General features: G+C 40.4%; 1 protein-coding gene across 13 annotated transcripts in view; it reads right to left on the reverse strand.

The window, feature by feature from the left end:
- Positions 10,081–23,774, reverse strand: part of EIF4G3 (eukaryotic translation initiation factor 4 gamma 3) — a 354,292-nt gene continuing 340,598 nt past the window's right edge. For all 13 annotated transcript variants that reach the window (XM_018055176.1, XM_013974607.2, XM_018055170.1 and 10 more), the window contains 4 exons: positions 18,227–18,373; positions 14,552–14,633; positions 12,876–13,022; positions 10,081–11,125 (listed from right to left, as the gene is read on the reverse strand). In XM_018055176.1, coding sequence (XP_017910665.1) covers positions 10,944–11,125; positions 12,876–13,022; positions 14,552–14,633; positions 18,227–18,373 — 558 coding nt within the window. In that variant the 3' untranslated portion in view covers positions 10,081–10,943. The remainder of the gene's footprint in view (positions 11,126–12,875; positions 13,023–14,551; positions 14,634–18,226; positions 18,374–23,774) is intronic.

Genomic DNA, 23,774 nt, shown 5'->3' on the forward strand with positions numbered 1-23,774 from the left:
ATATTGTCACCCTGCTTATTTAACTTGGATGCAGAGTACATCATGAGAAATGCTGGGCTGCATGAAGCACAAACCGGAATCAAGATTGCCAGGAGAAATATCAATAACCTCAGATATGCAGATGACACCACCCTTATGGCAGAAAGCGAAAAAGAACTAAAGAGCCTCTTGATGAAAGTGAAAGAGGAGAGTGAAAAAGTTGGCTTAAAGCTCAACATTCAGAAAACAAAGATCATGGCATCCGGTCCCATCACTTCATGGCAAATACATGGGGAAACAATGGAAACAGTGACAGACTTTACTTTTTTGGGCTCCAAAATCACTGCAGATGGTGATTGCAGCCATGAAATTAAAAGACGCTTACTCCTTGGAAGGAAAGTTATGACCAACCTAGACAGCATATTCAAAAGCAGAGACATTACTTTGCCAACAAAGGCCCGTCTAGTCAAAGGCATGGTTTTTCCAGTAGTCACATATAGATGTGATAGTTGGACCATAAAGAAAGCTGAGTGCCGAAGAATTGATGCTTTTGAACTGTGGTGTTGGAGAAGATTCTTGAGAGTCCCTTGGACTGCAAGGAGATCGAACCAGTCCATCCTAAAGGAAATCAGTCCTGAATATTCATTGGAAAGACTGATGCTGAAGTTGAAACGCCAATAATTTGGCCACCCGATGCGAAGAACTGACTCATTGGAAAAGACCCTGATGCTGGGCAATTTGAGGGCAGAAGATGACAGCGGATGAGATGGTTGGATGGCATGATTGATTCAATGGACATGAGTTTGAGCAAGCTCCAGGAGTTGGTGATGGACAGGGAAGCCTGGTGTGCTGCAGTTCCTGGGGTCGCAAAGAGTCAGACACGACTAAGCAACTGAACTGAACTGAAATGCTTTACAAATAGCACTTATTTTTAGTTAGCTTTTGGTGAAGAGCTTTGTAAACTGACAGGGATAGAAAGTGTTCCTTAGGCAGTAGTTCTCAAACTTCAGTGTGCCTGAGAGCTTCTTAAAAGTTTCTTGGGCTCCTTCCATTCCTTCAGATTGTGGTTGAGTAGGTTAGGGTCTATGTATGGGCATTTCTGATGTGCTCACAGGTAATACTGATTCTGCCAGTCTAGGGTCCATACTTTCAATGACCTTAATCTTAGATATGGGCTTCCCTGGTGGCTCAGCAGTAAAGAATCTGCCTGCAATGCAGGAGACCTGGGTTTGATCCTTGGGTCAGGAAGTTCCTTTGGAGGACAGAATGGCCCTCACTGTAAGTACTCTTGCCTGTAAAATCTAATGGATAGAGGAGCCTAGTGGGCTACAGTCCATAGGGTCACACAGAGTCGGACACGACCGAAGTGACTAAACAATGGCAGCAGCAGTAATCTTAGATATAAACTTAAACTGCTTTCCAAAGAGCCAGAAGCTATTCCAGTCCACCGTGTTGCTAAATTTTGGGGCTGTGGATCATTAAATGATGAAAAAGTACTGCCATTCCTAAGTGAGAACTTATTTTTAAAAAAAGAAAGCACACGCACAAACCAATGATGGTAGGTCTCCAGCAAATGCTACTGAGTTGACAGTATAAGGCAATTTTCAAAAAGTACTTTTCATCCTTTAGTCCAGAAAGGGTTTGTCTGGATTAATTTGTCATAGGACATGTTCAAATTCTACTTTTGCATGTGAGAATGAACTCTCACCATCCCTGGCACTCTTGCTTCATTTTTCAAATATACCCTGCATCTCCTTTGCACTCATGATTTTGTCCACTTGAACCCATCCCATAACTGTTTAATTCTTTAGACTTCTCAGTTTAAAATTCTCTTCCTAAAGGAAGCATACCCTAATCCCCTGGTTTATACAGGGCACCCATTACCTCCTTCCATAGCTCTGTATTTTCAAAACATGTGCCATTTGTAATGCCACACTTGTGTGTGCAACCAACACCTTGCAGTAGAAAAATGTTTTAAATACTTGAAAATATAAGTTGTTCTCTAAACTATTTGGCAAATCAGGTTATTTTCACCATTCCACAATGGTCACCTAGGCAACTTGTTCTTGCCTGGAGAATCCCAGGGATGGGGGAGCCTCATGGGCTGCCATCTATGGGGTCACACAGACTTGGACACGACTGAAGCAACTTAGCAGCAGCAGCAGCAGCAGGCAACTTAAAAACAAAATGATGCCAAGGTTCCATCTCCAGAAATTCGGAAGCAACTGCCCTGGGGTTGAGCCCCAAGATTTGCACCTCTGAAAACTCCCAGGAGAATCTACCATGCAGCAGTGCTGAGCCGCAGTACTCAACATCCTAGGAAGCAGTCAGATAGGAGTGCTGTTGGAGGTTTGCCAAAGACAGTCTCCTAGGACCTGGTCAGAAGACATATTATCAATAAGAGGTAAATATTTCAGAAGAGTCAGGAAGGAAATCACTGCTAGAACAAGTTCAACTGCTGGATAGTCATTTGTTTAGAAAATTTCAGAAAATCTTGATCGTCTTATTGTTGTTCAGTCATGTCCAACCCATGGACCACAGCATGCTAGGCTTTCCTGTTCTTCACCATCTCCTGCAGCATGCTCAAACTCATGTCCATTGAGTCGGCGATGCCATCCAACCATCTCATCTTCTGTCGTTCCCTTCTCCCTTGGCCTCAATCTTCCCCAGCATCAGGGTCTGGTCCAGTGAGCTGGCTCTTCACATCAGGTGGCCAAAGTACTGGAGCTTCAGTGTGAGCATCAGTCCTTGCAGTGAATATTCAGGGTTGATCTCCTGGTTTGATCTTGCAGTCCAAGGGACGCAAGAGTCTTCTCTGGCATCACAGTTTGAAAGCATCAATTCTTCGGTGCTCAGCCTTCTTTATGGTCCAACTCTCACATCCGTACATGACTCTTACTTCTTCAAAAAGTTTAATAATATCATATTTCACCAAGACTTAATGCATTGTTAAGCTTGGGAAACAGTATTGAAAGTGATTCTGGATGTGCTCATATGGGTGGCACGAGTAAACAGTTTATTTTTTTGGTTGTGCTGGGTCTTCGTTGCTGCTCAAAGGCTTTTGGCGAGAGGGGGCTATCCTTCGCCGCAGTGCACAGGCTTCTCACTGCGATGGCTGCTCCTGCTAGAGTGCAGGCTCCAGGCAGAGGGCCTCAGTCGTTGTGGCGCACAGGCTGTAGCTGCTCCACGGCAGATGGAATCTTCCCAGACCAGGGATCGAGCCCATGTCCCCTGCATCAGCAGGCTGATTCGTATCCTCTGCACCACACCAGGGAAGTCCGAGAGTAAACATTTTAGTGAGGACAGTGGGGGCCCACACAAGTGAGACTGGACAAATTGCCAGTGAACAGTAGTATTAGCATTAGAACACAAATATCCCAATGCCAGTCAACATCTCTTTTCTACTATGGCTTACAACTTCTTTCTGTACGACCTCTTGCTACCCACCCAGCTAACATTTCCTTTTTCTTTTTTTCCCAGTTGACTCCTCTGATAGCCTAATTTGTTTAACTCTTTCATGTTTACCGGATAAATCTAAGACTTTACACTTACCTCAAAGTGCTGCTTTAGCTGCATCTCATCAAGTTTCAATATGCAGTACTTTCACTGTCAGTTAACTTCTGGTTACTTAACTTCCATTATTATTATTTAACTGAGTTAGTCATCTAGGCAACATTTTAACACTGTACTGGATGGTACACTTCAACAGACTGCCTGAATATTGCTAGCTAGGGGAAAGTTAAATCATCATGACAGGGAAAGAGAGGGAGTATTTTCAGTCCTTTCTCCCTGCTATGTACAATGAGCAAAAACATAGTTATAGTATCTATAGGATGGAATCTTTTGGGTACCAGAAAAAATGAAGCAGTATCTTTAAAGAGCTGTAGTGTTTCTGTCAGTCTAGCAAGATCTCACCTTCAGTGAAGAGTTTCAAGTGCCAGCAAAACGAGCAGCAGAGACACCCCAGCAGGAACGAGCTCACCCAACGCCCAGACCTTGGTTTCTAAAGACCATTCTCTTGAAAGAAGCCAAGGCTCCTAGAAGGAATGGCTGATTCTATAGGTAGAGGTTTCTTGTACTGTCACAAAGTGCTCTAAAATGCACTTACTGCAGATGAAGAAACGTCAAAGAACCACATGAATCGACCTAAAAGTGCTCCCAAGGCCAAAGCTGGAACAATCTATGTGACAAAATAATGTGGTTTTGGATTATAACTCAAAATATAAAATAAATATACATGAATCTGAAATGACAGTTAGTGACTAGCTTCCAAACAGACCAGAGTAAGAAAAGGGGAAAAGAAAAGCTAACTTTGGAGTGGAGACCTGGCCAACGCCACCATAAGCACACAGTTAAGGTGAAACATCACCAGTGATGTCATGGGAGCATCACATACCCCCTGTTATGATGTGAGAAGGGCACTTCACCTACAAAGTGTTCTTATCCCAAACTCATTACCTTAGTCTAACCATGTGGTGTGGGAGAAGGCTCTTGCGAGTCCCGTAGACTGCAAGGAGATCCAACCAGTCCATCCTAAAGGAAATCAGTCCTGAATATTCATCGGAAAGACTGATGCTGAAACTGAAACTCCAATACTTTGGCCACCTGATGCAAAGAGCTGACTCATTGGAAAAGACCCTGATGCTGGCAAGATTGAGGGCAGGTGACAGAGAATGAGATGGTTGGATGGCATCACTGACTCAACAGACATGAGTGTGAGCAAACTCAGGGAGATAGTAATGGACAGGGAAGCCTGGCATGCTACAATTCATGGGGTTGCAAAGAGTTGGACACAACTGTTGACTGAAAAACAACAATCAGGAGAAAAACACCAGACAAACCCAACTGAGGAACATTCTACAAAATACCTGAGCAGTGACATCAAGGTCATGACATACAAGGAAAGATTAAAAAACTATCAGAGGCCAGAGGACACTAAGAATATGTGATGACTAAACACAATGTGGTATCCTGGATTGCATCCAGAAGAAAAAGGACAAAAAGGGCAGTTCAGTTCAGTTGCTCAGTCGTGTCCGACTCTGCGACCCCATGAATCGCAGCACACCAGGCCTCCCTGTCCATCACCAACTCCCGGAGTTCACTCAAACTCATGTCCATAGAGTCAGTGATGCCATCCAGCCATCTCATCCTCTGTCGTCCCCTTCTCCTCCTGCCCCCAATCCCCCCCAGCATCAGGGTCTTTTCCAATGAGTCAACTCTTCGCATGAGGTGGCCAAAGTATTGGAGTTTCAGCTTTAGCATCATTCCTTCCAAAGAACACCCAGAGCTGATCTCCTTTAGGATGGACTGGTTGGATCTCCTTGCAGTCCAAGGGACTCTCGAGTCTTCTCCAACACCACAGTTCAAAACCGTCAATTCTTAGGTGCTCAGCCTTCTTCACAGTCCAACTCTCGCATCCATACATGACCACTGGAGAAACCATAGCCTTGACTAGACAGACCTTTGCTGGCAAAGGAATGTCTCTGCTTTTTAATATGCTATCTAGGTTGGTCATAACCTTCCTTCCAAGGAGTAAGCATCTTTTAATTTCATGGCTACAATCACCATCTGGAGTGATTTTGGCAGTAGTGAAACCCAAAGTCTAGTTTAGTTCACAGCAATGTACCAGTGCTGGCTTCTTAGTTCTGATAAAGGTCCACTGGTAATGTAAGTCAAAGTCATTCAGTCGTGTCCAACTTGGCAAATGGATTGTACAGTTCATGGAATTCTCCAGGCCAAAATACTGGAGTGGGTAGCTGTTCCTTTCTCTAGGAGATCTTCCCAAACCAGGGATCAAACCCAGGTCTCAAGCATTGCAGGTGGATTCTTTACCCGCTTAGCCACAAGGGAAGCCCCTGGTAATGGAAGACATTAATGATAACAGGGAATTAGATGAAAGGTACATGGGAAGCTACTGGATTTGAAACTCTTCTGTAAGCCTAAACTTATTTCAAATAATGCATTCATTTTTAAAAAGAAAACTTGGCATGTGGTTTCTTTCACATAGGACTTCAGGATTTGGTAACACAAAAGATGTCTTTTTGGGCATGGGGTGGGTGGTAATCCTAATACTAACGGGTAATCAGTTTCCCTCTGAAGGTACCCGTGGCATCTGAAGCTAGTGAGCACATACTGGATCTCTCCCTAACCTCCTGGAGGATGTTGAAACTTACAGAGCTCAAGTGTATTGAATAGGAAAGGTAATCATCTATAAGACAATAAATTGGGACTAGTGAGTAGAAAAGTGAAAGTGAAGTCACTCAGTCATGTCCGACTCTTTGCAACCCCATGGACTTTCTCCTACCAGGCTCCTCCAACCACAGGATTTTCCAGGCAAGAGTACTGGAGTGGGTTGCATCTCCTTCTCCAGGGGATCTTCCCAACCCAGGGGTCAAACCCAGGTCTCCCGCACTGCAGACACTTTCCTGTACGAGCCACCAGGGAAGCCCTAGTGAGGAGGGGCTCCATTTCAAGGCAGTTTAATTCCTTAATGAGTAATTTTACTCTCACGACAAGTAAGCAGCCTCAAGCTGTTCAGGAAATCAACCATTATGTCCAAATGTGCCTCATTGGAGAGGACAAATAAAACCTGAAACGCAGTAGCCTCGAATTCAGGCAGGAATTCCAACCCTAAGGAAAAATGACTCAAGTAGCAATGAATGAGAGGTCGAAATGACCAGACCCCAGTTGCCAGTGCTAGGATGCTGGACATCCCAGGTCATCTAGATCAAGTTCACAGAGTGACAAAAGGAAGTCGTGAGGAACTTGTTCCGAATGAGCTGATGGTTGTGAACATATGGCCAAGATTTATCTAAAGAAGTGACAGAGAACAAAAAAGACGACAGAAAAATCAGGGCTACATCAAACTGTCAGGTTCCTGATGTTGCAAACACTTGTGAGGTTTGATCATCTGCTAAATGCTGGATTGAAGGTCAAAACAAAAAGCAATGCAATGTATGATTCCATCCATGTGAATCCACAGAAACAGAAAGAGTAAGCGGCTCCCAGGGGCTGAGGAGAGTAATGAGGAGAGACAACTCAAGGATTACAGGTTTCTTCTTGACTTGAGGAAAATGTTCTGTTCAGAGTGGTGATGGCTGCAGTGGTAAATCCAGTAAATTTCAAGTGGCTTTAAAAAATCTTTCACTTTTGGCTGCACCGGGTTTTTGTCCCTGTGTTTGGGGTTCTAGTTAGGTTGAGCGGGGGCCCTCTTTCCCTGTGGGGCACAGGCTTCTCATTCCAGTGGCTTCTCTTGCTGCAGAGCGCGGGCTCTAGGCTGCGCGGGCTTCAGGACTTGTGGCTCCCAGGCCCTAGAGCACAGGTTCAGTGGTTGTGGCCCACAGGCTTAGCTGCCCCGTGGCACGCGGAACCTTCCCGGTCGGGGGTCTGAACCCATTTCCCCTGCATTGGCAGGCGGATTCTTTGTCACTGGACCAACAGGGAAGTCCTGGATGTATTTTATAGTATGTGAACTATATCTCAATAAGGAAAAAAAAAAAAGGAACGCAAAAATGCTCCTCTCTTCAAAATGGGGAATGTAGGAGTGCATAAAGGCCAATAGCGTGCTGGAAATTGAAAAACCGGATCCCCCCCCCCCTTTTTTTTACAGAATAAAACTTAGGGAATTCTCTGGTAGTCTAATGGTTAGGATTCTGCACTTTCACTGCCACGGCCAGGCTTTAGTCCCTGGTCGGGGAACTGGGTGCCTGCTAACTGTATGGCACAGCCAAAAAGAAAATTTTAAAAAAAGAATAAAACTTAAGTAATGAAACCACAGAATTACATCCACTAGCCTAAGACTATTTTTTCTAGCTTAGAATCCTTTTGACTGGAATGGAGCCACTCGAAAGAAAAAAATGGCAAAAAACCCATAATGATAATTTGTTTGAAGAGAGTTTCTAGAACAGATAAAACTATGTTTGGGCTAATAATTGTAAATAACCTACAATGTATTTTGAAATGCTAAGAAAAGACAAAAACCAAATCAAAGATCTGCCAGCATAATAAAGGCAGACACTTCTTAGTGGGTCAGTGCACTGATGTAACATGTAAAATTCTTTCATTTTCCATAAAAAATGTGAGCTTCCATGAGAGTAAAGACTGTCTATTCAGTTATATTTCCTGCACTTAGAACAGAGTAGATAGATGCTCAGTAAATATCTATTGAATGAGACAAGTTCAGGATGCAGCTATGAACTGGCTTGTTGGTTTTTCCAAGAACTAAAATGAGTTTATTTTGAAAACTGGAATCATGTTCTTTTGCTAGAAAGGGAAAAAAACTCATTTAAACTTAATGAAACACTGTAAGTTAGCTGGTTTGAATACAGGCGTAACGCACCTTCATCAGTGAACTTAATGGACCTCGTCCCAAAGTGAAAGAGCTGCAGGCAAGTCAGCGCTGCCCATGTCATCTATTATGTTAAACCAAACACCAGCAAACTTTGCTTTCAAGCAAGAAAACTGTAGAGAAAGAGTCATGATGGTGTTTCTGGATTTCAGCTGGTACAAGTGTGGATCAATTATCCCACTTTGCTCATATTTTGCCATTAGTAACCTTGCTAATCCCATCTAACATTCTGTATATAAAGCCACAAGTTACCCAAAAATTACTTTGGAGTCTCCTATCACAGTTCATGTTACAAATGAGACTGCAGATACTTATTTCTGTTACTGTACTACAGATGTTTATATAGCTGAAGCTTTTTTCAACCCTTGAGTTATTTTCCCCCTGATATTCTTCTCTTTCCTCCTCCTCCAATCCTTACACTTGTCCACATCTGAAGTACTGATCAACAGGTTATCACTGCTACCCGAAGTTCCTTCTTGGCTAGACCCCTGCAAACAACTGCCACTGATTTCCAGAAGGCAGTCCCCACCCTGCTTCCCCAGCCCCACCCCCACACCCTGTGAGTGCTGCCAACACCTAAAACTACATCACAGTCAGGAGATTTCTGGCTCAGAATCCTCTGCACTTTGGTTCTGGCAGCTGTTAAAACTCAAAATAACATAGAATCGAGTTGCTTTTTCCAATGGAGGGCTCCCAGGCAGAGCCTGCGGTCAGACCCTGAAACAGCTTTGCAGGCTCCGCCTCTTATGACAGCGGCTGTCATCTCCCTGTCACAAGACTTTCAGGACTCGGTTCTTGGAGAACAGCCTTCGGCCACTTCACAGTGGGCTCTGTGGGCCCATGCAGGGGGATCCTGTATTGTGTTCAACTACATTCCAAGAGAGAGAACTTTTTACTGCTATGGAAAATTTTGTTCTTGTGCATTACAAGTCTCGCCAAGTCTCTTAACGTGAGTATTTCTTCAGAGATGGAAGCCAGAACTCTTTGGTTATTCAGATACAAAATACAAGGCTGAGTATTTGGGAGCAGCCCGGCTTTCTTCATAAAGACATTTGTAGGGTGATGGCCTACAAATAATTGAAATGGAAAGCCACTTGTAGAGACAACAACTTCATCAAAGGGAGAAAACCCCTCCCCTGCCCATGCCCCCCAACACACACGAAGCACAGCATAGCACTCCAATATCTATCAGAGAAGCAAAGGCCCAAACCGCAGTCCACTGTATACTCACCAGAATGGCTTGCATGGATTTGAAGCTGGGGTAAATGTGATTTTCACACGTGGTATTGGTTTGGTTTTAAACCACATGCTCACTTATTTTAAGAAGGGTAATTTAACTTTGGTTTCTTTAAAAGACATCTTTGGGTTTCTTAAGCATTGGAGGTAGTGATGATTTTAAAAATCACTGGTATTGGTAGTTTCAAACGGAAGTAGTGTCCCTAATCCAAATACATACAATGGAACACTCAGGGATTTACAATAGTGCCGCTGGGTTTGTTTCTACCAGGGATGTATTTTTGCTTGGTGTTGGAAAAAAGCATCCCTTGGACTTCAGAGAAGCTCCCCCACCCAAGCACGAGTGCCCTCCTTTGCCCACAAAATAGCTTGCCTTTTCCAACTGCAGACACACAGACACACACACTCTCCCCCGCCAAGCCCTCAGAAGCGATCTGGATCAGACAACACGTAGCCAGACGGCACCTCCCAGAGATGGGCGCACATGCAGCAGCTGTCAAAAGGAGAAGTCACTTTACTTTCTTTTAAACTTGCAATGTTTGCCTTTATTTTGTTCTTTATATTTTGAAAGTGAAAAGAAATAGTACTGAGTCAATTTCTTTTTTTTTTTTTTAAATATTTGTTCTATGTATTTACAAGCCTTAAAGTTGCTCTAAAGATTTCAAAAGTATTAAGAGTACTTTTCCCAGGGTAGCACTTTTTTTTCTGAACAATTCTTGGAGTTCTCTGGTCCACAGCATTTCTTTCTGTTCCAAGGTTATGTATGTTTTGATTACTATTGTGATTTTTTTATTTTCTGAAGCAAGCTGAGAGGCAGGCAGAAAGATCTGATGCCAAAAAAAAAAAATCTTTCTTACCTTGTTCATCCCAAACCTTCTCAAATCTGGACTAAATACTATGCTTTAAAACAAACGTGAGGTGCATCTGAAGGGGAGGGAAATTTATTTCTCTGCTTTTCTATTATACAAGTTGTTTACAGAAACTGCAAATTAAAAAATTACACTGGCATTTGCAGTCCTTAAAATAAATTAAAAGTTTTCAACTTTTTTTTTGTTTTTTTTTTTGCTAAACAGATGTGTTTTTTTTTTTTTAAAGTATGAGTCCTCGTTTAAAAAGAAAAGATTAAAACAGAAAATATTTTCTATAAATAATACATGTATTTTGGTTTTAGTGCTCCCGCCCTCAGGTTTGAAGTTTACTTTTTTTCCAGTACCTTTTTCCTCCATGATCACCTTTTTTTTCTCTTTCCCCTCTCCCACTCGTGCACACGTGGGGGTTTCTGCGAGAATTGGCCTTGCTGCACTGTGATTGGCGAAGACGTGAAACTTTTTAAAAAAATACTTAAATTGTTTCTTTTCTTTCTTTTTGTGTATTTGAAGTTTTAGTTATCCTCAGACTCCTCTTCTGCTTCCCGCAGCCATGTGAAGAACGCCGTGACAGATTTCAGGGCCACACCCTTCCCATTCTGCTCTGCGGGGTCCTTGCTGCTCTCCCACTTGTAGAAGGCATCCTCAGAGATCACCTCCTCGTCATACAGGCAATCAAAAAACATCCGTAGCAAATCTGCAAGGAGGCGAAAGGAAACCATCGGTTTGGGGGCACTGCGGCTGCGATAAGGCAGCATTCCCATCCAGTGCAGGACGCCCCGACGGGGTCAGGGCACCCATGAGACTCCATCACACCCACTCCTGACAGCCTAAGAGCAAAGCCGCTTGTCTAAAGACTGTGAAAAGATTCAGGCAGTCGGAACTAGTTCTTATTCCTATTACTTTATTCAATTTGAATTGTTTTCTGATGTTACTGTATTTCTGATATTACTGAGCTGTTTGATGTTATACAGTTTTCAACCTAAACACTTAAAAGTACAAGAATAATATTTTAAACTTTCCTTTTGATACATTTTCTTTGAGATTTTACAATAAAACCGTCTAATTTTTACAAATTTTGTGAGGAAAAGGCAGAATGTACCTCTCCCCTCGAATGTTGCTATCAAAACGAAGAGATGTTTTTCATATGAAAAACATGGGTAGAAACTATCTCATCTGGATTTTATCCAGTGAAATGATAGCCATTACGTTCAGTGCGCAGATCATCTGGGCAATTTTAGTCCTCTGTTTTACTCTCATCATGGAAACTTAGCTTATATTATTGTTTTAAAAAGGACAGATTTATAGACAGAATATCTCTTCAGTTACATTCCGAGGACTGTTCCAATCCCTCCCTTTATTTCCCAAAGGCATTTAACACCACTAGCCAAGAGGAAAAACTTTGCAGAAGTCACAACCTAAGGAAATGCCAAAGAATTACTTCAGTGCTATCTCTGAAATAGCCATATACTTACTGTTCACTTTCAGAAGTTTCAACTGAATTTTCAAGATTTAATATAATTCAATTAATTTACCAGATCACTAACACTTGGGTGTTTGGGTTAACTTGTTTGTCTGGTTAGCCAGAATTAACTATAATTCTTAACTGAAAATTAGTCTAAAATGCCTTCTTGTCTTTGCGGGGTATCTGAGGATTCTGACAAGTATCTCCGTCTTTCATTATTAAGGCCTGGGTCCAAGAAGGTGAAAAATTGTACTGCACAGACGCTAATGCCACCTGCCCTAGACCTGCACTGTCTAACAGGGTGGCCGCTAACCACATGGAGCTGCTGCTGCTGCTAAGTCACTTCAGTCATGTCCGACTCTATGTGACCCCATAGACGGCAGCCCACCAGGCTCCCGCATCCCTGGGATTCTCCAGGCAAGAACCCTGGAGTGGGTTGCCATTTCCTCCTCCAATGCATGAAAGTGAAAAGTGAAAGTGAAGTCGCTCAGTTGTGTCCGACTCTTAGCGACCCCATCATGGACTGCAGCCTACCAGGCTCCTCCGTCCACGGGAGTTTCCAGGCAAGAGTACTGGAGTGGGGTGCCAATGCCTTCTCTGAACCACATGGAGCTACTGACATTTAATATTTTAAGTTCAGCTCCTTAGTCACAGTAGCCACATTTAAGCGCTTGACTGATACGAGTGGTTCATGGTTGTCACGTACTGCATGACAGATACATCTCCATCACGGCAGAGATTCTTATAAGACAGATGTGCCTGAGAATGAGGATTAAATCTCCTCAGATAGCATGAATAATATAACTAGTCTTCTTGTCATTTTCTCATAAAAGTCAACCACTTAAAAACATTCATGTTTATCAAAATTACAGGCTGAGTTTTGTCACTCAGGATGCTGCTATTGCCCACTGTTTAAAGCCCATCAAACCCTGGATAAACCTCACCCTTCAGCTGGGTTAACTGTAGCATGAGGGAGACTTACTGGCAGGTTGATCGAGTTTTACTATTGATGCTTGAAGTGCATAAAGTGCTTGCAGTTCCTTCTCTGTATCTGAGTCTAGGTACTTGAGTAAGATCGGCACTCTCTGCTTGATAACAGCAGTGTCCACTCGGAAGGTCGAACAGTCGGCTGGAAGAGACAGAGGAACTGAGCATTAACACACAGCTGTTTTCAGTTTTCTGAATCAGTAAGACATACATGACCCTGCGAGGAAAGAGAAACCAAGGGGTTCTGAGGTAAAGGTTTGGAAACGCCAAATTTTCTAAAATTTTAATTAAAAACAAAACAACACAACTTTACTGGATTTGTTACAGCACTGCTCCTGTTTCATACTTTGGTTGTTTGGTTGTGAGGCATGTGGGATCCTAGCTCCCCAATCAGGGGTCGGATCCACACCCTCTGCACTGGAGGGCGAGGTCCCAGCCACTAGACCACCAGGAGAATACGTGAAATTCTTCCCGAAACAAACAAACTAACAAAAACATGGAGGGGGATGTATTTGGAGTGCTGGGCTCCCTCAAGAGCAGCAGTGCGCTCGGTTCTTTGTCTTTAGTCATAATTAAACAGGGACAGCGGTCTCATGACAGTCCAAACCATGAAAACATTAAAAAGGAAATTAAAGAACAATTAAACAGAGTTCATCTAAATCTCTTAAGAAGGGTAAGAGAATCAGAACCGTCGTATTATTTCTAGCAGTTGTTACTGTTTAGTCATTCAGTCCTGTCTGACTCTCTTGCGACCCCATGGGCTGTAGCCCGCCAGGCTGTCCGTGGAATTCTCCAGGCAAGAACACTGGAGTAGGCTGCTATTCCTTCTCCGGGGGATCTTCCCAACCCAGGGGTGGAGCCCACGTCTCCTGCACTGGCAGGCAGGAGGCCTGAGCCGCCAGGGAAGCCGCATTATCAGCAGGATGAGGGCCCGCTGTGGCAGCGGCGAGCAACGCCAGGTGTTTAGATTCATCTGACAGAAAATCTTGAATTGCGAAGCTATCTCTATGATGATTCTCAACAACTTTTCAGCTGACAATTTTTTTTCTCTATTTCAGTGACAGAAATGTGGACTTTAATCCAAGGCCAAGTGGATGATCTCATTAAGCATTAGTAAAAACTACGTGCAGCTTGGACCGTTTAGAGTCTCTACTAATCTGAATCCTATCTATCTGTGTAATTCATAAACATTCAATAAGATTGTCTTAGCAGGTCAACATAAAACAGGAGAAATAACTGGTATTTTCTTTCCCCATACATGAATTTACATAAAGTGGCTTTTCTTTTGAGATTGGTGACACTGGACAAGAATATTCAAATTGTTCATTTTAACTCGTGAATGGAAGGCAGGGGAGCCTTTGAATGTTGGAGGTGAAAAGCAAAGGAAAAGTCACACACAGCAAACAACCTTAGGAGCAGGCACCAACTTCCTACTGAACTGGAGAACAGAAGGCCCACAGCAGCTCTCACATCCGGGCTCGCTGCAGGCAGAGCAGCTATCTGTGCTGCGGCCCAAGACAGCCAGGCATTGTAGACGGAAAGGGGATTCATTTGGCACAGAAACTGAGCTTTACAGTGCAACTGTTCAAAGGCAATGTAAACCCTGACCCACATCGTCAGCAGCTGACATACAGGGGATTTTCAGATGCTGCCTTCAGAAATACTACTTACCTATAATAGCTGCTTTACAGACGGCTGTCATTAAAGCTCTAAGGAATGTAGGTGAACTCATCTGGCTTTCATCTAGATTAGCCTGCAATCAAAAGTAAATAGAATAATTAAAGGTACCCTTGGCACACCAGAGATATTATTTTCCCCTAAACCAGGCTTCATCTTGCACTAAGGGCACAGGAGATCACGTTCAACTTTTTAGTAAAAATTAGTCTTCTGATTCACCAGGAAATACTGGGACTCTCATCAGTTCTTTCTGAAAGTGTTCCACGTAGCAGTATTTTGTTTTCGGGGAGCTGACCACTCCATATCCTCTGTTCATTCAGTTAAACAGTGCTGTGTACTAGATACATTCCATGCAACTGTTTAAAAGCATTTTCCCTTTTCGATAAATAAGCCATCTTAAGATGATCTATCCACATCTACAAAGTTGAAAGGACAGCTACTCCACACCGACAGAGCATTTTCAGGCCCACTTTGCTCAGCAGCACGCAGCTTCGTTTAGGTGTGCTAACACTGCCTGTTCATCTTAATTTCAACGTGAATTAGAGGCTAATTTCTAGAATTACTTCAAATAAACACCTCAGGTAGTGGTGAGATAACTGTTCCTCTTTTCTGAGGATGGCAAAAACATATCTTCTGAGGTAAGTTAAATAGAGCAAATGAACCTCCACCTTATTTTTCAGTTTATTTCTCTTAAGATCTTATCTTTTTGCTATAAAATACTACACCAACCAGATAAGAAGCAAAAGGAGAAAACACACAAATGCAGCCATTTTCTAGGCAGGTGTTTCAAATATTTTCCAGAGTTTATGTTTCTTATGACTATGAACAGAATTAATGCTTATCTCAGCTTCTTTTCAGAGCTTAGAATATCAGAGCACAGCACAGTATTTTCTACTCAAAGAGTCATTTTTAAAATAACTGGCTAGGAAAAAAATTTTAAATGCCATTTAAAAAGGTATGTGTTAGAAAGCTAAGAATTTCAAAGATATTTAGAGATCAGTTTAATGTTTATGAATTTTAGAAATGATGTAGATTAACCAGTAGCTCTCTCTTTGCTGAATACCTAACCTCACATATATCACTTGGGAGGAACTGGTGGTTTCTTGAAAGCAGAGTTAAGAGGGGTTAACAAGTCAGATGGCTAGCTCTGTAGGATATTGGCAGAGCTGAATACAGAGGACCAGGCCACCTTTCGCTACTGATCTCGTCCCACAGGACAGAAACATGTGGTGATATTGCTAATAGCTAAGGCTGAGAATAACGTGGGGTAAGAGCTACGTAGAAAAGATTTCATAATGGTTTATGTTTTATATAGTTTATGCTCGTGTACCTCTTTAAATAATATACAGGCTGAAGGCAAGGCTGGTCTAGCCCTGGAAATTACTTCTGCAAAGTCTGAACAATTATTTTTGAATAAATGAGAGAATAAAAACACACCATTACTCTTTGGCTCAACAATACTTTATAAACAGGTTGTAGAGCTATTTCAGCTGAGTATAAAATCCCCAAAGGATCAGATTTCAAGTAGAGTCAGAGAAAAACAAATTAGCTAGATGTAATTACTGATAGATGATAACACTTCGAAGCCATGTGACTGTCTCTTCCATTTCAAAGAAATGAACTGTGTATCTCTTCTACCAAATAAAGCCAGACACTGTAATTCTAGTATTCAAGAACAGAAAAGACATGAAGACAAGTATCAAGAACACTAAAGATGAAGCAAACATGTTAACAAAAATGGGCAAGAACAATAAGGAAAATGGGCCTGCTAACTGGAAATGATAAGCAAAGTCAGATTACTGTACAGTAGTAGTATCAGATGTACAGCAGCAAACACCTTAGATGTCCTGTGTGCTTAGTGACCACTGTGATGTTGTTGTTTCCTTGATCCTTTTTTAAAATTCACCTTTACTGGGTATTACTTACATTCATTAAAATTTACCCTTTGTCTTATTTTTAAGGAGAATAATTGTTGGTCTGGGATAAGCTAAATAAATACTACTATTTAAGAAAATAGGGCCCAACATGGATGAAGAGGTAAAAACAGCATCATTTGGCAATATATGAGAAATAAAAGACCAAACTGCTGAAATGAAAGAGAGTGATGTTCAGTATGCAAATATTGACCTGACTTCTAAAACATTAAAGAAGGTATCTGAGGTCAATAATATATCAGAAAGCCTGATACTAATTCTATCCTAAAATCTACAACAAACTACCATATGAATGGTTTTAAAGTCTTACAGAGGAAAGAGACGGTTATGCTAAGAATAAATAAGGACAAAGATAACCAAGTCATGCTAAACTAACCTCCTTTCCTTTTCTGATACGATCACCATATGGCAGCTCCGATGGAAAGAGCTTTAACTTTTCCAGAACTTAGCAAGACATCTGACAAAATATAATAGGTATTCCCTTGTAGGCAAGATGAAAAGATGAACTAGATGGTAGGAATGATGTGAAATAATAAACAAGTTAACAGCTGAAATGTCCACTGGGATGGCGATGAGATCTGGCCCTAAAAAGTATGCTGCTTCGTCCTTGGTTCTACTCGACTCACACACTTTCCCCATAGCTTGAGTGAGTGCAAAGCTGACATACTAATCAAATGCAAAGTGAAAGAGACACAGAGTGAAAAAGATGGCAAGCAAAATGGATGACCAAGTTAGAATCCAAAATGTCCTGACAGGACTTTTAAAAAAGTGTCTAATTTAAGAAGATAAATCTAAATAGAAATAAAGGTTTAAAACACTATTTTGGCTCAAAACTCAAACGTATAAGTCTGGCATGGAAGAAATGAGTAACTCGTAGAATGTAAACGAGTGGACCCTACAAGACTGAATGGAGAGGTTTGGGTTCACTGTGGTGTCTGCCAGAAGCACAGGGTCAGAAAGCACACAGAACGCTGAAGTGCCACCGAACTGTACTGCTGGACCACCACTGACGATCAGGCTCAGTTTACACGTGTCACTTCGAGATGCACGTTCACAATGCAGGCTATGTCTGTATGGGAGTAACCAGACAAGGGCCTGGATATCAAGATTTTAAGAAGGAATGAAAGAACCTAGAGGAGGAGTCAGGAATATAATCTATTGGCTATTATACATTACTTAAAAAAACATTCCCAATTAGGTGAGGTGATAGACTATCCCAAAGACAGGAGGGGAAAAAGGTTAAAAAAAATTATGAGAAGCTTCATGATTTCTCAACACCTGGAAATGGTTAAAGAAACAGCAACCCATTAGAAGGACTACAAAACAAGAGTTATATAAGACGGAGAGAACGAGATCAGCCCCCTGTGGCTTTCTTTCAACTTGGATTAGTATATGATTTCATGAAAATGTGCACAAATAAAACACATCTACATAAACAAAAGTTAATATTTAAAGGAATACACTAACAAGTTAAATATAGACATGATCAACAGACTCTACAACACAAGATTTTAAGGTATGTTATGAAAAGGTAAGCCAGCACATTTCATAATAATTACATATTGCTTATTAATTTTATCCAGGATAGTATCTAAAATGTGAGAACATGAGAAAGAAATGCAAATTTTTGAATGGTAAAATGTAGTGTATATACTAAACTAATGAGAGATCCAGAAAAATGGCTTATGTTTTGAATATATTTACTTGACTTTATAAAAGACTTTAGTCTTTATACCTCTACCCAGTCAAAGATCTGTTCATCATTTGCCTTGTCCTCAATAATGAGTTTCTCAAGTCGCTTATACAGCTCTTCAGCAGAGAGTTCTTTCTTCAAAAGTGCTTCGGAGGAACAGGAACTATCAGACTCTAAAAAGTCCAACTTCTGAAACATACAAAGTTAAACATGTTAAAATAATTCAATATTATCATCACCCTGTGAAGAAAACAAAGTCATGGGCTATCTCTTCTATTTCATATGGAATCAAAATGATTAGCAGAAGCCATTCTGCATTTATAGTTCTGAAAGATTCTAAATGCATTATTCTTCTGAATCTACCATTTTTTTTACTACTGAAGATCTCTGATTCTTCTTAAAAACAAGCTTACTTTTCTTCCAAATCATTCTGAGCTTCAGTCTTCATTTTCAGTATGTCTGATCCACAGTATTACTTTCAAGTGAACAATACAGTGGCCTGACTTTTGTATATACTGTGAAATGACCGCCACAGTAAGCCCGGTCATTCTCTGTCACCTTACAAAGTCAATACAATGCTACTGACTGTGCTCTCCAAGCTGTACGTTACACAGTCCCATAACCTACTTATTTTGTAACTGGAAGTTTGTACCTCTTGACCCCCCCTTCACCTATTTCACCTCTGCCAATCCCCTCTGCTCTGGCAACCACCCACCTCTTCACTCAAGCTATGGGTTTTTGTTTTGTGCCTCTCATGTGTAAGTGAAATCAGGCAGTGTTTGTCTTTCTCTTTGCTCATTTCATTTAACCTCATACCTGTGGGTGCTTCAGTCTTGCTCTCAGCTGTGACACAGCTCTAAGGCAGGGCAGGTGTACCAGCAAGGATACAATTTAGCTACCTTTCTGCAGCCTATGATTAGTATCACTATGGCCACAGAGCAGCTGTTGAAAACTCTGTAGCTTTAGTTTTGTCAAGTCCTTCAAACACCTCCTTACTATTCTGAATCCAAGCGTGAAAAATGATGCCATGACTGTTTAACTCTTTGGTGAGTATTAAAAAAAAAAAGAAATCAATAATCAAAGTGATCTTTCATTTTCTAGGGTATAAGGCCATGAGGTATATAAGTATGCTTTGCTTTATACAGCTTTTCTATGCAAACCCATAAAGATTAAAATACTAAAGGTTATTTACAAAGTTTTCTCTAATACCATAGAAGACTCATGTATATTCCTATATCCTCCTTGGATCCACAAATCAAAAATTACCTGGAATTCTGTGAAAAAAACTCATTGTTTTAATTATCTTTACCATGAATGTAGCACTTTTAAATAACATATTCCTATAAAGCTTCAGAAACATTATTCAGTATCACAATTTTTCCGATTCATTGTTGATAAATGCGTTAACTATCACATTTCAATATACATACAAAATTACAAGATGATGGCCCTAAGTTCTTTTAAGAACAGGCAACTGATTTTTCATAACCTGAAACATTCTCCAAATTTGTTTCAATATTACTTTAGAAGTTGGGATACCTATACAGAATACCTCTTTAATCTACCCTACACCTACACAGACAATTGGAGGTCTGAGAGCAATTAACATTAATAGCAAAGTTAAACATTAATTACACTGCTCATAAATAAAATGATCTAAAAATGTGAAAGTGAGTCTTTACCATGGCCTAATGAAGTCAGTGGTGAGCTGTGAAGTTTAGCTTGTTCACTGGAGAGAAACATTTATCCCTCTGAATCCCTGTGTTTCTGTGCAAGCCATCTAATCTTCCTAGAACCTAGAAAGCTGGGCTTCAAATTTATGGATCAGCTCATCACTATCTCTTATCGAATGTACTAGGGTTCCCAGAAAAAGGGCATTACATCAGCCATTTTAGAAGAAAGCTAAAAGTCAAGGTAAGGATGGCCGAGTTTTCTGAAGCCTCATTTTTCTGTTTTCTAAACATTTTTATTAATAACAACATTATGCATAGTTGACTGAGTTCCTCTCTATGCTCAGTGCTTCTTAAACATTCTTTTTCAATCTTCATAGAAATTCTGTAACATAGATATTATAAATAAGCACTTCATAGGTAAGAAATCTGAGGCTTAGCGAAATCAAGTCATTTTAAAGTCTTAAGTGGGAGAAAACTGGAACCTGAACCCAGGTTTATCTGACTTCAAATAAGGGCACCACATGTTTTCATTTCTCTTGGATACACACCTGAAAGCACAATCGCTGGGCCTCATGGGAATTCCATGAGAACTCATCCTTATGCAGCTGTTTTCGTAAATTTTACCTGTATACAATGTATGCCCATTAACACGTATTTATTATTTTATGGATTTGCCTTTTAAATCATCATCATTCAGTAAAGAAAAAGGCGTTACAAATGGAAAACAAAACAATGCTGCTTTGTATCTATCTGTGGGTTACCTTTGCCAGTTATCTCCATTTCTTCACATGACTGCGAGTTATCTCCTAGTGTCCCTTTGCTTCAACCTGAAAGGCTCAGTTCAGGACGGCAAGTCTAACTAACTGTTTTTATCTGGGAGTGTCTTCATATCGTCCTCATTTTTGTAGGACATATTTAAACAGTCTTTAAATTTTAGAACTTTACCATTCCAATGTCTGCTGACTATCATAGCTTCTGACGATAAACTGGCTGTTAATTTTGTTGAGGCTTCTCTGTATGCGATGAGTCACTTTTTCTCTTGATGCTTTCAATATTTCTTCTTTGTTTTCTGTCTTTCAACAGTTTCATTGTATCTTGTGAAACTGAGTTTATCCTGCTTGGAGTTTGTTGAAATTCATAAATATGTAGAATCATATCTTTGATCAAATTTGGGAAATTTTCAACCATTATTTCTTTAAATATTTTCTTCTGTCCCTTTCTCTCTTCTCTGGGGCTCCATTATGATACACTGACATGCTTGATGCTGTCCCCTAAGTCCTTAGACTCTTCATTTTTCTTGATTCTTTTTTCTTTCTGCTCCTCATACTGAGTAATTTCTTCTTTTAAAGCCTTTTATATGTTAAATGGATTAATTTTTCAATATGTATTATTATAATTAAAAGCTTTTTAAAAAATAAACAACAATAGGGACATTTTTATTTAAAAAATTCAATGATATTCAGTTTCATATAACAATGCCAGAAATTTCATTGGGAAAACAATTAATAAAAGGTGTATCTGCAAATACTAAAGATGGATTTTCATCATAGTAAATCAGTGCTGAATCAGCGATTCCTGACTGGGCAATTCCAGCTGTGCTGTTTCCAAGGTCACTGACTGATCCGTGTGTTCAGACCTGCTGCTGAGACTTCTAGTTAATGTTTCATTTTGGCTATTGTCACTTTTCAGTTTCTGTTTGGCTCCTTTTTATAATTTCTACCTCTTTACTGGTATTCTCAGCTTGTTCAGTCCATCATCCTGATTCCCTTTATTTCTTCCTCCATGGTCTTCTTTAGTAACTGGAGCACAGATAAAGCCCTTGTCTAGTAAGCCCAATGTTTGGGCTTCCCCAGGGATGCTTTCTGCCAGTTTCTTTTTTTCCCTTTTAAAGAGCTGTATTTTCCTGTTTCTTTGCATACTTTATAATTTTTTGTTGAAAACCAGACTTTGCAATGTGCTAAGTCTGGACATCAGATTCTCTCCTTTACCTAGGAACTGCTGATGTTGTAGTTATGTGTTAATTAGTGACTTTCTGATAAGGACCATATTCCTTCTTTTGTGTGGTTACTGAAATCTCTGATTCACTATCTCTGCTGTCAGCCAGTGACCATTCAGAAATTTCAGTGACTATCTGGATCCGAGGAGAAAAAGAGAGAAGTATGGGGAAGACTCAGATGTGTTCAGTGTAAGCTTCTGTAACACACCCTGTCCGAGAAGTCACTTCAGAATGAGGGATGGAAACATCAAGGTCCTGAGATGGGTCCCTGGTGAAGTGGTAGGCAGATTAAAAGACACAGCACCAGTCTTAGGAGGACGAGGTCGTTATTGCTCAACCTGGCACCAGAAAGACAGAACGACTGTCCTTTCAGCTGTCTACCAGAGAGCTGGAGGCTGGTAGCTCTCTAGGCAAAATTCCAAAATCACTGAAATTTACCACACTCTTTTTTCATCAAGCATTATCCTGGTTCTGGTAGTGCATTTGTTCCACTCGACGCCATAATTTCAAAATAGCTGTGTCTAACTGTCCCAGCTCAATAGCTGTTTCAGCAGAGGGACCAACTCTGGATCCTCTTACTACTTCATCTTTTCCACATTCATACATTGGTTTTGTAATTCTAAATTAACCTTATATTCCTGTGACAAACCTACCTGGTTATGATGTATTATGTTTTTTTGTTGTTGTCAGATGTGACTTGTGCAAATTTTGTTGACAACAAATTTAGTCAACAAACTTTTCTCTATGTTAATTAGGAATTAGTCTATAGTTCTCTTTTCTTGAAATGCCTTTGTCTAGTCTTGTTAATAATGTAATGCTGACCTCATAGAATGAGTTGGAAAATGGTCTCTCCTGTTCAACGCTTTGGAAGAATTAGTATGAAAGTTTTGCAAAACTGGCATTACTTTTTCCTTTAACGTTTGGTAGAACTCATCCGAGCCCGGACTATTTTTTGAGGGAACATTTTTAACTACTAAAATTTCTTTAATAGATATTCACGTTATCTGTTTTTCTTCTTGCTCTATTAGTTTCTTCTTGCTCAAGAAATTTACTCATTTCACCTAGGTTGATGTGTTTATGTTATTACGTGTAGAATATGTACAATGTCACCTCTCTCATTCTTTTTATTAGAAATTTGTGCCTTATCTTTTATTTTTCCTGATTAGTTTAGCTAGGTGTTTATCAACTTTATCTTCTCAAAGAACCAGCTTTTGACTTCAGTGACTCCTTTATTGTTCTTCTGTTTCACTGACTTCTGCTCAGTTTTTTGTTATTTCCTTTTTTCTATTTACTTTTGAGTTTTATTTGCTCTTCCTTTTTCCAATTTTGTAAGGTTAAAGCTGAAGTTACTGATTTGTGACCATACTTCTTTTCTACATCAGGTGTTCAGTGCTAAAAACTTCACAATAATACTGCTTTAGTTGTATCCCACAAACTTTTATGGGCTGTGTTTTCACTTTCATCCAGTACAAAATATTTTTTAAAGATCTTTTATGATTTATTTGACTCATGGGTTATTTAGAAGTGTGTTACTAAGTTTCTAAATATATACTGCCCTTCTTCTTAAAGGTTAGCTTATTTGGAAGTCAACTCTAGATTAACTCATGTTTTCTCGGTACTTTAAAATTATTCCACCATCTTTTATTGTCATCTTCGTAACACTTTGATTGACAGTATACAGTTGGGTTTTCATTGTTGTTATTGCAAAATTTGTTTTTCTTTGGAGGTAATATGCTGCTTCTTTCTAGCTACTTTAAAATCTTTTCTTTTTTTCTTTCTTGATATTATGCAGTTTCACTAAAGTGTAACTATCCTATGTGGTATACATGTGCTTTCTACAGATTCATATATTTTTCAGCTCTGGAAAAGTCTTAGCCACAATCTCTTCTCTTCTCCATTCCGTTTTCCCCTCTAGGATTTC

Source organism: Capra hircus, chromosome 2 (genome assembly GCF_001704415.2).
Source record: "Capra hircus breed San Clemente chromosome 2, ASM170441v1, whole genome shotgun sequence".
In the NCBI taxonomy this organism is placed as follows: Eukaryota; Metazoa; Chordata; class Mammalia; order Artiodactyla; family Bovidae; genus Capra; species Capra hircus.